The sequence below is a fragment of the Fukomys damarensis genome, unplaced genomic scaffold, assembly GCF_012274545.1.
Source record: "Fukomys damarensis isolate Sample0158 unplaced genomic scaffold, DMR_v1.0_HiC HiC_scaffold_38, whole genome shotgun sequence".
NCBI lineage: Eukaryota > Metazoa > Chordata > Mammalia > Rodentia > Bathyergidae > Fukomys > Fukomys damarensis.
The window spans coordinates 81,602,433-81,618,002 of NW_022900950.1; the positions used below are offsets into that span (position 1 = coordinate 81,602,433).

Sequence of the window (15,570 nt, forward strand, 5' to 3'; positions counted from 1 at the left end):
ATCCAGGGCTTCAAGTTATATCACAAAAATCAGTGGGAAAAAAGAGCATGGTATTAGCACAAAAACAGATCTGTGGATTTCTGGGATACAACAGAGTGCAGACACACCTCCAGCCACACCCAGACTTCAGATCCTTGACAAGAGGTCTAAGTCCATATGCTGGAAGAAGTGGACTATGGGAAGACTGCTTCCACATGCGGAAGACTGAACCTGGAGCACTGTCTCTCACCACACACTAAGCTAAACTCAAAATGACTCAGAGATCTGAGATGTTAAAACAGAAATAATCTGCTGGAAGATAAAATAGGCAAAGCTCTTGAACACATGGGGGCAGGCAAGGACTTTCTGAACAGAGCCTAAATGCACCGCACACACACACACACACACACACAAATACCAAGAACCAACAAATGGGATCACATCAAATTAAAAAGCTTCTGCAGAGCAAAGAAAACAAAAACAGAGTGAAGGACAGAGAACCAGTATCCAGAATACATAAGAACTAAAAAAATTTAGTCCCCCTAATAAAGGATGCAATAAAAAATGGGTGCATAAAATGAATAGGCACTTCTCTGAAATATAAATGGTAAATAAATACAGGAAAACATGTCCAACATCTCTAGCCACCGGAGAAATGGACATTAAAAATCACTGAGCTTCCAACTTCCTCCAGAAAGAATGACTACCATAAAATTATAGCAAACACTGGTGAGGCCACAGGAATAAAGAATCTTTCTACATTGTTGGTGGGAATTTGAACTAGTTTAACCACTATGAAAATCAAAAGGATGCCTCAAAAAGCAAAATAAAAATTCCCTTTGACCCAGATATTTCTCTCCTAGGTAGCCTCCAAAAGGATTAAAGATAATTTCACTGTGATGCATGCATATCTATGCTTACAGCAGCACAATTCATAACAGCTAATTCTTGGACATGGCCTGTATCCCAACCAATAGAAAAATGGATAAAAAATTGGCATGTATAAACAATAGAGTACTCATCTACTCCATAAAGAAGGGTAAACATGAGTCATCAGTCCTTTGTACTAAAATGGATGCACCTTGAGACCATAATGTCAAGTACAATTAATCAGAAACACAAACTTAAATGTTGCATTTCTCTTACATGAAAAACCCAAAATATAAATGAAGAGCAAAATAGAAGTTAGATAATAGAAAGTTGGAAGATAGATCTTTAGCATATGAGAGAGACCAAGAGACGGAGCGATGCAGGAAGCAGGAGAAATGATGGGGGTGAGAAAGGAATGAAGATGTGCTGTGTACACATACCAACTCCACACCAGTAATGAGAGCTTTAGGTGCTGCAAATATGCATGAATGAAAATGATACTGACTTTGATTAATCTGAGTTTGAGAACTATAACACAGTTACATGTAAGGTAACTGTGATACAAAGTTTTTAATTTAAATAACACTTTTCCAAATTGTAGAGACACTTGCTGAGTGAGGTCACTATAATATTCTACAATGTTAGATTTATTTTTAAGCAAGCCATAAAATGAGCCACAAACAGTGAATAGCATAACATTGCTAATGGCCTGGCTCCTGCCCCCACAGTCTGCATTCACTGCTTAGATTGGGAATGAAGTTATTTCACAGGGACCGTCTGGGTGTTAGAAAAGTATACCAAAGCCAGTGCCATTTTCCTATCACCCCAGTCTGGCTTTTTCTCTCCACTTACTCCCTAAAACTTTTATTTCTTTTCACAGAAAACTTGTGTTCTTTAATTTACATTTCTACCTCTAACCCCAGACAGTTCAGATTCTGGTGCCTGCCTGGGTAATGGTACAGTCAGGCCTTGGGGACACATAGACAGACACACACACACACACACACACACACACACAAAAAAAAAAAAAAAAAAAAAAAAAAAAAAAAAAAAACAGCTCTCTTTTCCCAATGTTGTTCGAAAAAAACTTTCTGTTAAGTCTTCTTTTCAGTAATTTTTTCATATAGTTTCCATGTCCAAGAAGTGGTATTTCACTAAAACGGACTAAATGTTAAAACCGTATAGAATGCATTATCATTGATCTTGGGTTAGTGAAAAGTACTGGGATATATCAACAAATCTTGCATCTTGCATCAGTTAGTTACATTGCACTAGAGATGTGTGCTTTTGCTATATAACAGTGTCTCTGAGATTGCACAAACTGACTTTTACTGACTGGTTGAAATTTCACCTTACAACTGGCTCCAGAATATATCAGGAGAGATTTGATAAATTCGATAAGATAGAAAAATTGTAATTCCTTTAGCTATTTAAGGTATAAAAATCTATCCAAAGTAGATATATTTTAAAACTGTATGACATCATAGAACGGTTACTTAATGTATATAGTAATCAGCTGTTGCTTTTTAACTATATTTCTATATTCTTTGATAACAGAATAAATATATTTTATTATTACAGTTAATTCTGACAATATAAATGTAATGTGTACCCTACATTTAAAGTTGTCATTTAATTATTAATCATACCTGAGTTAGTTCATTAATATCTATAAGTCCGTTACTGTCTGCATCAAAATATTTAAACATTTGATCCACCAACAGCTTCTTCCGAGATACGTCATCGCCATTAGGATTTTCATTTTCTTGAGTGATATATTTTTGATTTTGTAAATCTAAAAGCATGCTTTTCATCTTGCTGTATACATTGGTCTTGCAGTTATCTCCTGTAACAAAAGAACTAAGTTATTTTCAAAGCAATATTTTTGAAAATAAATAACATGAATATTTAGAAGTTGGTAGTATATGAATTTTCTGGTTTCTCATACTTTATAATTTAGATGAAGAAAAAATATATACTATTACCAAGGATGGATAGAATACTTTCATTGCTGTCAAATTTTATAACATATTTACTGAAGTTTCTCTGTTTAAAAGACAATCATGATTTGGGAGACATGGAAAACACAATAGCTTCAACTAGCACCAGAGTTTAAATCACTGGTCTCCAGGAAATATGCTCAGTGAAACGAACTGCCCAAGGCAAAGGGTTACATTGTACTTCATTTTGCACTTAATTAAACTCCTTTATATCTGCTCCAAAAGATTATACCATGTTAACTCTAAAATATGTTATAGATATTGGATTTGTTTTGAAGCAATTCCTCTCTCCTCTCCTCTTCCTCCACCATCACACACACACATGCACACAGGCATGCAAACATTTTCTCTTCAAATTCTGTCTACTCTTAGTGGCATATTAAGATCATAGTAACATTCTTCCAAATTCCATCCTTACTGTTCTTGATGTTCATTTCTCTCCTTTTATAGCATCCAGTGTACAGCATAACATACATTTGTGCTTTGCATCTTAAAGCTTTAACTTTGTAAATCTCTTTTCCCAGGGAAAGTAAACTCACACTGGGCAATATGCATTGCAGATGTTCAGAGTTCCCATGTAATAACCTACACATTACTGAGAACAACATATTAAACAACAGTAATTTCTTGGATGATTGCCCTTTTCTCCAAGAATTAAACAAAAACAAAACTACTAAAATGCCATAATATCTTTATGTAATTATCTTACAAAACATTTTGCTTGCAATGGTCCTGTGATGACATGTTTATAGACAGTGTATTGAAATGAAATGCATACTCTTGCCAGCAAGTGTGCTATGAAATATACAAAGATACAACGCACAATCCAATTTAGATATGAAACAGTAGATGTTATATTAGTTAAGAATATTTTAAATATGTTTTTAGAAAAAAAGCTAGCATATAATTGTAGTAAATTTTGAAAATTAGGCTTTGACAGCATCTACAAAATTAAAGGAAGATTTCTAAAGATTTTGTAAAAGACGTCTGAGAAGCCTGGGGTTGAAAAACAGTATTTGAACTTTCATTCTCTTCTAAGAAAAGACAGAAAACAATCTGTTCTAGAGAGATGAGAGACTATATTCCTATCAAAGACAATGAAATGACTACTGCTGTTCAGCAAATTCAGCGTTTACCGATCCTGTCAAGCAACTCTTTTTCTTTACACCATGAAGTATAAACATGGGAGAGCAGATTAAGTCAAATTTCTGAAAAAGAATAATAACAGGTTTTCATGATGGCAAAGAACTCACTGCCAAGAGAGAGAAGTAATCAAATCCAGAGCCACGGCAAGCAATTGTAGTGTTTGGGAAAGGAGTGCAAAAGCAACCTTCAAGTGTGTGTGTTTGTGTACGTGTGTGTGCACCTGCGTACTGTGAAAGCCATGGACTACTCCCAGAGCTTCCTGCCTCGGCGCGTGACCTGGGCCGGGTGGGGATGCTGGGAGAAGCGGCGGGGAAACAGGGTGTAAGCACTGTAGCTGTCTGGTTTATCAAATCACTAGTGAGTTTGCTCCCCAAATTGTTATTAATTTCCTCTCAGTTCCAGCCTATAAGATGGTTTCTGACAATCCAAAGAAAATAGAAAAAAAAAGCTTACTGAAGTTAAGGTATTCATATTCTATGAAATATATGCAAGAAATAGTTATAAAATGTGGCAAATCATTTAAAAATTTGCAACTTTAATAAAACTGTCACTACTTTTTAGAAATAAAAAAGGTTCATCTGTTATTAAATCTAGATTTTATGTAGCAAAGCCTTCCTGTGTGTCAGGAACTTTATACATACTGAATCATCTTATACATATCAATTATAACACAAAAAAGGAAAGCAAAGTTTTACAGATGAGAAGCAACACCATAGATAAATAACGTTCACGATTCCAGAGCTGCGAAGGGCAAGGAAAGGTTCGGTTTGTGGTAATGAGGATGCTCTCGGGGTGTGGAAAGGCCCGTGCAGGGACACAAGTGAAACACGAGGGACGGGACTCCAAGCCGTGTCTGCTGCTACCTTCACACACGTGTGCGCCCTGCGGCTCCCGGTCAGCGGTGAGCTCTCCATCCGCAGGAGAGTTTCCAGCTCTTACAGGTTCCAACTTTGCCTCTCTAATCATCAGAATTGGATTTTTCATTGGCATGTAATGGCCAAAAAGCAATTTTCATAAGAATTCAGTAAACTTGTTCAAGGACTATTTTTAAAGTGAGACGCGAGTATAATAATAACTCTCAGCTGAGATCACTGCTGGTAAGGGGAGAAAGTGCCCCACTGGTTTCTCCCACTGGTTTCTTTTCTTCTCATTGGAAGGTTAGCTCAGAGAGAGAAGTATTTTCCTATTAGGTTCCCTTTCCACTGGAGGCAGAGAGGCCAGGTGGGGACACCACAGGCTCCCTGCTCACTGGGCCTGTGCTGGTGGTGTCCTGATTATTTTACAGGTGCTAGTTCATTCAGTCTTTTTAAATGATTCTGAGAAGTAACTGCAATTTCTACATTATATGCTTGAAAACATAATGGCCCCAGCAATAGATGGGCTCAGTGTTTCATGAAAAGCTCAGGAGCTTGTGACCCTAGGTTTGTAAGCTCAGAAGTTAACTCAGAAGTTTCCTCATGTGGAGAACTCACAAGGGGCATCCATTTGTCATGTGAGAAAATAAAAATTGAAATTTCCTTTCATCTTCTTTTTACTTTCTTCCAAATATTTGGAAATTCTGAATGAATTTTTAATCTCCTGGGAACTGCCTACATGTATTTCAGTGGATATTCATGCTCAGTAGTAATCAGATTTTCCCTCTCTTCTATATTGGCACAGAAATTTCTTTTCCTTGACAAGATTTTTAATTACCTCACAATTACTGGCACAACCACATAATAATGAAGCATGACTCACCAAGTATAATTATTATTTTGTATGCATTTAAAAACACTGCTTTAAAACTTCCCAATCAGATTGTGACACAATTCCAAGATAGACTTCAGAGACAGCTTCAGAGACAAACTTTAATGCATCTTCCCAAAACCAGGTAGCAAGCAACCATTAGGTACAGCACCGTGGTCAAGATGGCCCAACCAAAGTGAATTTAAATGCAAGTTTCATACTTAGCAGAAGACTTAGCTTAAGGTTAATTTCTTCCTGGAGTTAATCTAAACTTTCTAGATAATTTGGCCAGTTTGTGGTTAAAAGTTCCCAGATATGGGGCCGGGATTTAGCTCTGTGGTTCCATCATCTGCTTTGCAAGCGCAAGGCCCAAGTTCGATCCCCCGTACCAAAAAAAAAAAAAAAAAAAAAAAAAAAAAAAAAAGCTCTCAGATACGAGCACAATTATGGCCTTTCCTGCCTACCGAAAAAATCTTAGTCAAGACTTCATGCATGTCTTGGCTGCTAACATCTTAACCACTCTCTCTGTACTAAGCCACTGAGAACAAGGCTGCCATCCCAGGCCTGGTCCCTGCAGGGTGCAACAGAATCACTTTCCCCAGTTCTGGGCCTCTTCTGGGCCAACACTGTAAACCTGCCTGTGTACTCTTTCTGGTTCTACCCCTTCTACAAATCCAAGTGCTTCTGACATCTGGGGTATGGGGAGTGGTACCTGTCCTCCAACTTGGCCAAATTGTGCAAAAAATTAATTTTCCCTTTCTATGTTCTAACCTCATGGTCTTGCTCTGGGCAGGCCAGTGAATACAGAGTTGAGTTGGGGCTTAGACTCAGGCTGGCCCTTAAGAACTAGTTTAACAATTAAATACTTAAAAGGACAAGAGAAAAAATTTTCAGCAAGACATATATCTGCTATTCTCTACTAGATGATGATTCTTGGGAAATTTGCAGGTATCTCCAAACAGTGCAGCCTCTAGTTAGCTCTGAAATTGCAAACACTGGTCACATATTGAATTCCACCTGCTGAGGACATTTGGTTATGTGGAACCTCCATGCCAATGAGCATAGCTTTTGTTTCCTGTTAACTTTATCATGCCATAGAAATGTGACACTATTGGAGATTTTCTTTTCCTCATGGATGACAGAAGATAAATGATGAATATCTTAGTGCCCTGTTTCTTGAGATCATGCATCATATTTTAAGGAGAGCTCACCATGACCTGAACCAGAGACACAGACAAGTAAAAAGCAGACCAACTCTCCATGAGGGGGACAAGCTGGAGGAGAGTAACTGACCCTGAAAGTTAATGCTTTGATCTTACAGCCAACCCCTGAAATTGGGCAGATCATGTGGTTATCAGGTAAATACACAGGAACCGATACACGGAAGCTTAAATTGGATGAGCGTGAGGTCAGTGTGGGGTGGAGAAGCCTTGGTTAGAGAACAGGAGACATAGTGTGGCAGTGTGAAGGTGCTGTCACTCGGCAGAAAGCGAGGGTCTGGTGAACGGGGCGGGGAATTCAGTGGAGAATGCGTGACGGTGAAGGAGGGCAGGGAAGGAGGGCGCCTGTGACGTGGGAAGTGAGGTTCCCTGTGGTCAGATTGTGACCCTGAACACTGCTGAAGAGGACCAAGCCACAGATTTTCTTTAAACAAGCTGCTAAAATACGAATAGGCCTGTGCAAGAAGGAAGGACAGCAGTTCAATTCCACGGCTTAAAATCTACTCCCTGATATGGAAGTAACATAATCTAACTGCTGTATGTTAGCTTGAAGAATATGAGGAAATAAAGACATTGTCTTCATCTGAAATGCACGTTTTCTGTCAGAGCCAGCTGACATTTTAATTTTCACCACAGGCAAAGGATGTGTGTGCTTGGGCGTATGCAACAGGTGCTGGTAAACACAGTCGGGGATTACACTAAAAGCAACAGTGGTGCACGGAAAGTGATGTTCCCTTGATATGGCATTGACTTTATTTCCAGAAAGCCTGTGTACTGCATTATCAAAAATAATCTGTAAATAACTAGTACCATGGAATGTTGCTATTTCACAAATTGATTTTTCTTATTTCAATCTAAATGCATACAACATATATATCTTTACTTCAGAAAATTAATAGAAAATATATGAAATTTCTAATGTCAACATAGACAGTAATGTAAAGTTCACCTTACAATACATAGCAAAATAGAATTATTTAAGTTATTGGACTTTTCATGTAAGTCTACAATTGAAAAATGAACTACAAAACCTTTGTTTTTGAGCTACAAAACCTTTATTTGTCATTCATTTTCACAAATGAGTCATAGATTATTTATTAAATATATTTTAAAACAATGCCTGGATTTCATGTTTCTGAGGAGCCGGGCATGGTGGCACACTCCTGTAATCCTAACACTAGGGAGGCTGAGGCAGGAGGATTGCAGTGAGTTTGAAGCCAGCCTGAACTACATAGTGAGACTGTCTCAAAAAGCAAAACAAAACAAAACAAGTTTCTTAGGAAAAAGAAAAACCAAGATTTTGTATTTATGTAAAATTATCATTATGTAAAATTATTACTTTTTATTTCTTGCTTTAGTTGCCTGTTTATAGACAATGGAAACAACAGTGCTTTCTTTGATACTGCTATATACTTACAGATGTGCATCTATAAGCTAATGTAAATTCTATTTCAGCTTAATTACATTGTGTTTTTCTTATTAGTTTCATTTCCCTTTAGAATTCAAATTAAAATAAATAACATTAGTTGACAGGATTTCTGTCTAGTTTTTTTTATTTTGTGTGATGTAAATTTTGCTCAGGCAGCACCATCATTTCTAGTACAGTTTGGTAAATAAGTGCAAGTAGACAAAACAATAGTACGCATCGACGAAAAATTCCTCAGTTATAGCACGACTTTCAAGTTGATCTGAGTCTCACCTTTCTTCACCTTTGAGGTACTTTACTACTCTCTGAATTGTAGATAACTGATAGCAATGAATAATAATTTATGTCTACAGACAAGAATATGAATTTTGACCAGAAAAAGATCAATTAACTGCATTCTATGGGGAAAAAAAGTTTATTTCTATTTTAGGTTTATTTTAAAAAATTTTACCTCACATAAATTTGACTCTTCTTTATCTGAAGTAATTATGACATCTGCCTATTTTCATAACAAATGAGTTAATTATATTTTAACATGTTCAATTTCTATCTGCATGTAATGCATGATTTAGCCTTTAAAAACTATCCTCTAACACTCTAAATACATGATTTTCTTTTCTTAGAAGAATAGAGGACAAATACATGTCAAGGTTATGGTTTTTTCTGGTCATAAGTGATGTGCAGTCTGATTGGTGAATAATGAGAAAGGAACGATATACCAAGGAAAGCAAATAGATTGCATTTTAGGGTTGATTTTCCAGTTTTTAATACTCTATAAAATAAGCTTTAAGTGACAGAATTCAATGACAAAAAAAAACCTGTCATGTTTCTCAAATCTCCTATATTTATACAGTCAGTTTATGTAAGTAGTTATTTTATTTTTAATATTTGCAATATCCTTACACAGAGAAAATACCTCCACTTCTGGATTATGGTGAAGAAATAGAAAAGGGGATTTCTAAAAGCCACACAGTGAACAAAAATATTGTGATCTGTTTCTGTTATTTGCTGTAGTTAAAAAAATATTTGATTCAATTCAAATGAACTTTCACATTGGTATGCACTTCTAATAGGGTAGTCTAGACTTCTAGCACCTTGTGGTGAATTTCAAAAGTAGTACCTCAGGGTACAAGAATTGGGTACAAAGGTTAGCAAATAAGCATTGTCTCTGTGGAAGAAGAGGTCGTTTCTACCCCCAGTGAGCAGGGCACCTGGCTTGATAGCTGAAGCATAGGGCACACTGCACCACACACACGAGGTAAGTGGGTGCCACTCAGCAGGGCACATTGTTAGAGCAACGCTGCCTTCACTGGTTTTCAGCTAGGACAGAAGTATACTATCAGTTCTAAAATCAAGAGCACGGGTGATAAAACCGAAAGCCCATTAACAGGATCATATCAAACTAGATGGGTCTGCACAGCCAATGAGGCATTGAAGAAAGGGAGACACAACTCGTAGAACTGGAGAATAGATTCACAAAATACCCTTTGTGCGTAGAACAACAACAACAAAAAAAACAAAAACTCCACAAATAATGCAATTACAAGATACACACATTTCTCAAAAGAATGCATATAGATGGTTGACAAATATATTTTAAAGTGTCCAATATCACTAACCATCAGGAAAATGCAAATCCAAATCACAATGAGAAATTACCTTACCCTAGTTAGAAAGGCTCTTCTTATCAAAAACACAAAAAGCCATAAATGCTAATAAGGATGCAGAAAAAGGGCAACTCTCATGTACTATTGATGGAAGTACAAATTAATAAGTCATTATAAAAATATACAAAGATTCCTCAAGTCACTTAAAATTCAACTACCCTAGAATCTAGCATTCTCACTCCTTGGTATATATCCATTATATCAGGGTTAGCTGCTTTCCTATTTTTATTGAAGCACTAATAAAAAGTGTCAAAATATTGCATCAAAGTGTCTATCAGTAGATGAATGCAGGCCAGACGTGGTGGTGCACGCCTGCACTCAAGAGCCTGAGGCAGAAGGATTATTGAAAATTCAAGGCCAGCCTCAGCTACAAAGCCAGACATTGTCTCAAAAAAAAAAAAAAATAGATGAATGCATAAAGAAACTGGGGTATTCAAGGTATGATCAAAGGCTACAGGGAATGGTTACATTTTTAAAAATACAGTAAGACACACTGCCATTAAATCCCCTCAAAACACTCACTCTCTCTTCTAACGCACATATAATTATAATTCTCATCACCTTCTGAAGCAGTTCCGGAGCCCTCCTTCATGAGTGTCTTTGGTTGTGCTGTCCTGGCTGTGTCAATGTCCTGAACCGACTGAAAGCATTTAACTTACGTAACCAGTTTGATGCTGAGGAACAGCCCAAAGTTGCACAGTGTCAGAGCTGAGGAGCGAGATGGGGACGCTCTGTAATGCTCTTAGGGTCCTGCAGTTCTACTGCACGCTCTCATTCAGTTTATTTACTGCACTTTGATCACAGCTGGTAAAATCTCATGAAAGAACTTGCAGAACTGCTGCAGGATGCAGCCAGAACTGTCAGACAAGCGTGTCTGAGCAAGGGGGAGAGTTTGAAGACATTAACAGCAAGGTGTCTTTTGCTGCAATAATTTTTTATTTGAACATTCATCATGCATCTTGTTTACATCCTGCATATACACTGTCAGCCAGATAAAATAAAATCCTGGCATTTGAAGGAACTGGATGGAACTGGAGAACATTATGTTGAGTGAAATAAACCAGATGCAGAAAAAATACCTTATACTGTATTCTCACTCACTTGCACTACCTTAAAAAAAGCATTCTTTGGAAAGCACAAGTTTTGGTCTTTAAACAGAATTATAAAATATTTTTATTGAAAAATAAAGTTTATCTCCAAACTTTCTATGAAATCATCTCACTGACTGTAGTTTGAGATTTAAAAGGTTAGGAAGACACACACATTGGAGAATATTGTGTTAAGAATCAAAGACACAATAAAAATATTGCTACCACATGAATCATATTAAACTTCTGCAAATGCATTTTGAAAAATCTATCTCCAACTTTTAATTGTTAAGATTAGCCTATTTTATTCAACATATTGAAAAATACCTTTGGAATCTTACCTTTAAACTCACTTCTGCCCAAATATTTTGTTTCTGTGGTTTTGCTTATTGTTTATTACTCCACTTTTACACTACTATGCAATTCACACATGCTTTTTCTTATCGTAGAGCTTGCTCTGGGTATTTTATCATACATTATTGTTGCATAAATAGCTTTTATTCTTTTCCCTGCCTTTGGGAAATTTATATAAATTTCTACTTGTTAGCAGACCAAACATTTTAGAGCTTATTTTACCCTAATTTTATTAGAGCCTTCAAAGCATGAGTACCTTCACCCTACTTGGTTCTCTTCTATCCAGCCTTTTTAACATTTGCAGTGTGCTCTGTTCTCCACACAAATTATTGCTGGTTAACTAGGGTGTTTTTTACTATCTACCTGTTTTTTAGCATTGATTTTCTAACTAGCTAAAGCGTATTCTGTTTTCAGCCTTAAATTTAATGCATTTTCAATATAACAGTTAAAGTAATCCACCAATATGTTAATATTTTGGGTATCTTCAGTCCTTCAAACCTTTAAATAAGTTGCTATTTCTTTCTATATTAAGTCCAAACACAATGTTGTGGTAACTCTTTTCATGGTTCCAACAACTCTTCATGTCTAGCGTGCTTACTTCAGATACTTTAAGATTTCTTAATGTGGAATTGGCTTCTTGGCTATGCTATTTTAGTAGAGATTCCGTCCGTCTGTTCAACAAGGTGAAAGCTTCCAAAGTATACTGCAGAAGTACAATGAGCAGCAGGCTTGCTCACATTGCATAAATATCCATATGCATAACAAAATTACTGTAAGTGGGGTTCCGTAATGTTCTGGGAACTATTTAACGATATTCACCACAACACTTAATCCTCCCAAAGCACTAGTTTATTTATTTTAATTTGGTTTTAATCATTTAAAGAACCACTGATTATCACATTTGCACTGTTAGCTTTTCTTGCACAAAAAGGCCAAGTTTCTCCAAAATTAGCAGTTGCACTACTTATGCAGCCAAATCAATGATCCATTCTGATAATTACATTTCAATTATAAAGTGAAAAGAATAGTATTACAGAAAATGGATTTTAAAACAAAAAGGTGGACTCTGAATAATGTCTTATCAGTGCTCTGTTAAGATGCAAATATATTTTAATGAATACAACACACTGAGGAAGACATCATTTTTCTCATAGATCATAGTCTCTTTTACGGCTCACTAATATGGCATCTTTTGAAGGTTTTTCTATTGAAAATATTTCAATCACATGGATGCCAGGAATATTACAGAAATGTTAAAAATATAACCACATGGGGCCGGGGATTTAGCTCAGCAGTTCGGTGGCATGCCTGGCAAGCGCAAGGACCCAAGTTCAATCCCTGGTACCAAAAAAAAAAAGTATAGCCACAATGATATGTTCTGTTGAGATTTGAATTCCCTTGGACACCAAATTATGTCTGTCACTCCTTAGCAGTTAATACATCCTCCAGGCAAAACAGTTTATATTGCATCAGGCTTAATGCCTATCATCAATGTGAAAGCTAAACTCCTCATACCCTTCATTATGTTTATTTTTCCAAGTCTTTTTTTTACTCTCATTGAGTTTATTGGTACATTTTAGGTGTACAGTACAGTTACATTCATCACTGGGATCTTGTACCTTTACCTGGCAGGTCTTGGTTCTAAACACATATACACATTAACCTTTATAATTCTAAAACTACCTAGTGCCATTGAAACTCTTCTTTTCATCCTGCAAATTCAGGAATTGCAGCATACAGAGATTACATCACTTAATCGGTGTGAAGAGCTGAAGATACTGTAGAGCTGGAATTTGATTTCCAGTAGCATGTCTCAGAGTCTGCCGTTTTCAGGCAGGCCTCGTGAGCAACATTCCACAGTGAAACAAATTCTATTACAGCCTCTAGTTCCACGAGGAATTACTTTCCGTCTGTGAAACTCAGAAATGCATCCAAAAGCAGAGAAAACACAAATTTTAGAGTGAAAAATCATGGTGTGAAAAGTGTATCAAATTTCACCTTAATTATAGATCTTTTGCTAGGCTAGCATTTTATCAAGGGTAAAAATGTTTATAATAATTTAAGGAAAAGTATTTGTCATTCATGGGAACATAGTGATTAAAAGTAATTTCAAAATCTATTAATATTGGTCTACACAGTGGTTCTCACATTGTACCCAATTGCAACTCCCATCCCAATCAAGACAATTAATTGGAAACTTGGGGTATGTTGGCCGACAACCTGTTTTGATAAGTTCTTCAGGTGAATACTTTTGTGAATTATCCTTGTTTTAGAACTCAAACAAGTAATCCAGGGCAGAGCCCCACTTAAAGAGATAGGAGCTCATAAAAGCAAGCTCCTGCGAGGAGCTCTGAGCTTTTACTATAGCAAGCATGCCAAATGCAAAAATGCTTAATAATATGATTTAAAGAAGAAAAAACAACTGAAGAATTTAATTACTAAACTGGGTGAGTTAGAAGAGAAAGTTGAAATTGAGGGAAAATTTTGCCAGATCTGTAAGAAATATGAGGAACTGCTGTGTCATTATAGTAAAACTTTAACAAAGGTCCTGATATGAGCCCTAAAATAGCTTTGACATTGAAACTATGTGTTATTCAATCACTGTTACCAGTTACCAAAGGCCAAGATTTAGGAACTAACTCTAACATACACTCATTGTGAAGTGTGGGAAAATCATTTGTTCTTTTGTGCTTTAGTGCTCTAAAGCTATGTACCAATAACAAAACCTAGTCCACACACTTTTGAAAGAATGAAATTACTTGAAGAGTACAGCATATAGCTAACCTGCCCACTCCCTTCCTTAAAATGTTAGACTTTCCTTTACAGGAAAGGTGAAAACATCAACAGAGTAATGATGTAGCTCTGAGAGATCAAATAAAAATATTATTTCTCTTCTTATAAGTGCTCTGTGTTAGGTAGCAGTGATATATCAATTTACTTTAAAGATACAGTAGACACTCAAATTATGACTGGGCTGCCATATGAACAAGTTGGGTTAATTAGATTAATGGGAAATCCATCTGCCTCTTGTTATCTATAGCGTGCACCCAGGTAAACATCCAGATCTCAGCTATATTGGCTTACAACCAACCTGAGTTACAACCAGAGAACTGATTGAGTTTGTAAGTCAAGGATCCACTACACTCCTTTGTGATGTTCTGATGTTGCAAATGAAATACAAAGAAAAAAATGGAAAGATTTTTACCTGAACTAGTTGGTAGAGAGTCAAATTACTTGCTTTCTCTCAATTCCCCAGCTAATTTCTCTTCTCTATAGTCAATATTTTTGTAGAATATGGAACTTGCCTAACACCAAGACAAACATGGGGAAGAAGGCATGAACAAAAATAAGCTAGTTCTCATTGAGTATCCATTGTGTTCCTGGGTACACTGCTGAGCACTAGCACAGTCCTGTCTTTTTATTTATTGTTTTAGATAACTAGTGACTTTTTCAGCAATGGGTGAGTGATGGTGATAGAATGTTAGCAGACAGTGAATGCTAGAGTTGGATTAGAAAATCCTGGAGTTAAATTCTAGTCTGCATATTTAACCACTGGGTCAGGATGCAAACCACTTGAAATAAAGATGTTTATGAATAATATTGATTTATTGCTATAACAGCAATTCAAGTAATAATACAGCATTAAGACATCTGTTCAAAGATACATACAGCTGTACAGAAGGGCTAAAATTGTACTTAAATGATTATTCAAATAGTGATGTGATGGTTGAAAGTACTAATTACAAATTTTATTTCTATAATTGAGAAAAAATCCTTTTCCCATCTTCATCTTGACTGTTTGCTTAATTTCCAGATGTTATTTCTGAAAAAAGTTAATTTCTTATTTCTGAGTAGTTAGAAGACAAAAACTTATGATACAAATCTTGCCTCTAATGGTTAATTTCATTAAACGGGATAACATAGTAACTAATATACAAATCAGCCCAAACCAGAGAAAAGCAAATCTTAGGAGAATGGGGGCAACCTTCCTATGAGAGAGTCATTTCCACTGTGTCAGAACAAGAATTGCCACATTTTTACTCACCCAGACTGGTCAGCATCAAAGGATGCTTCAAAGACTACACAATTACTATC

The 15,570-nt window shown here is 36.3% G+C and overlaps 1 protein-coding gene across 1 annotated transcript in view; it reads right to left on the minus strand.

Moving 5' to 3' along the window:
* Positions 1 to 15,570, minus strand: part of Fstl5 (follistatin like 5) — a 716,962-nt gene that overhangs the window by 351,452 nt on the left and 349,940 nt on the right. The window contains exon 5 of the mRNA XM_033759984.1: positions 2,499 to 2,695. Within this exon, the coding sequence (XP_033615875.1) occupies positions 2,499 to 2,695 (197 nt within the window). The remainder of the gene's footprint in view (positions 1 to 2,498; positions 2,696 to 15,570) is intronic.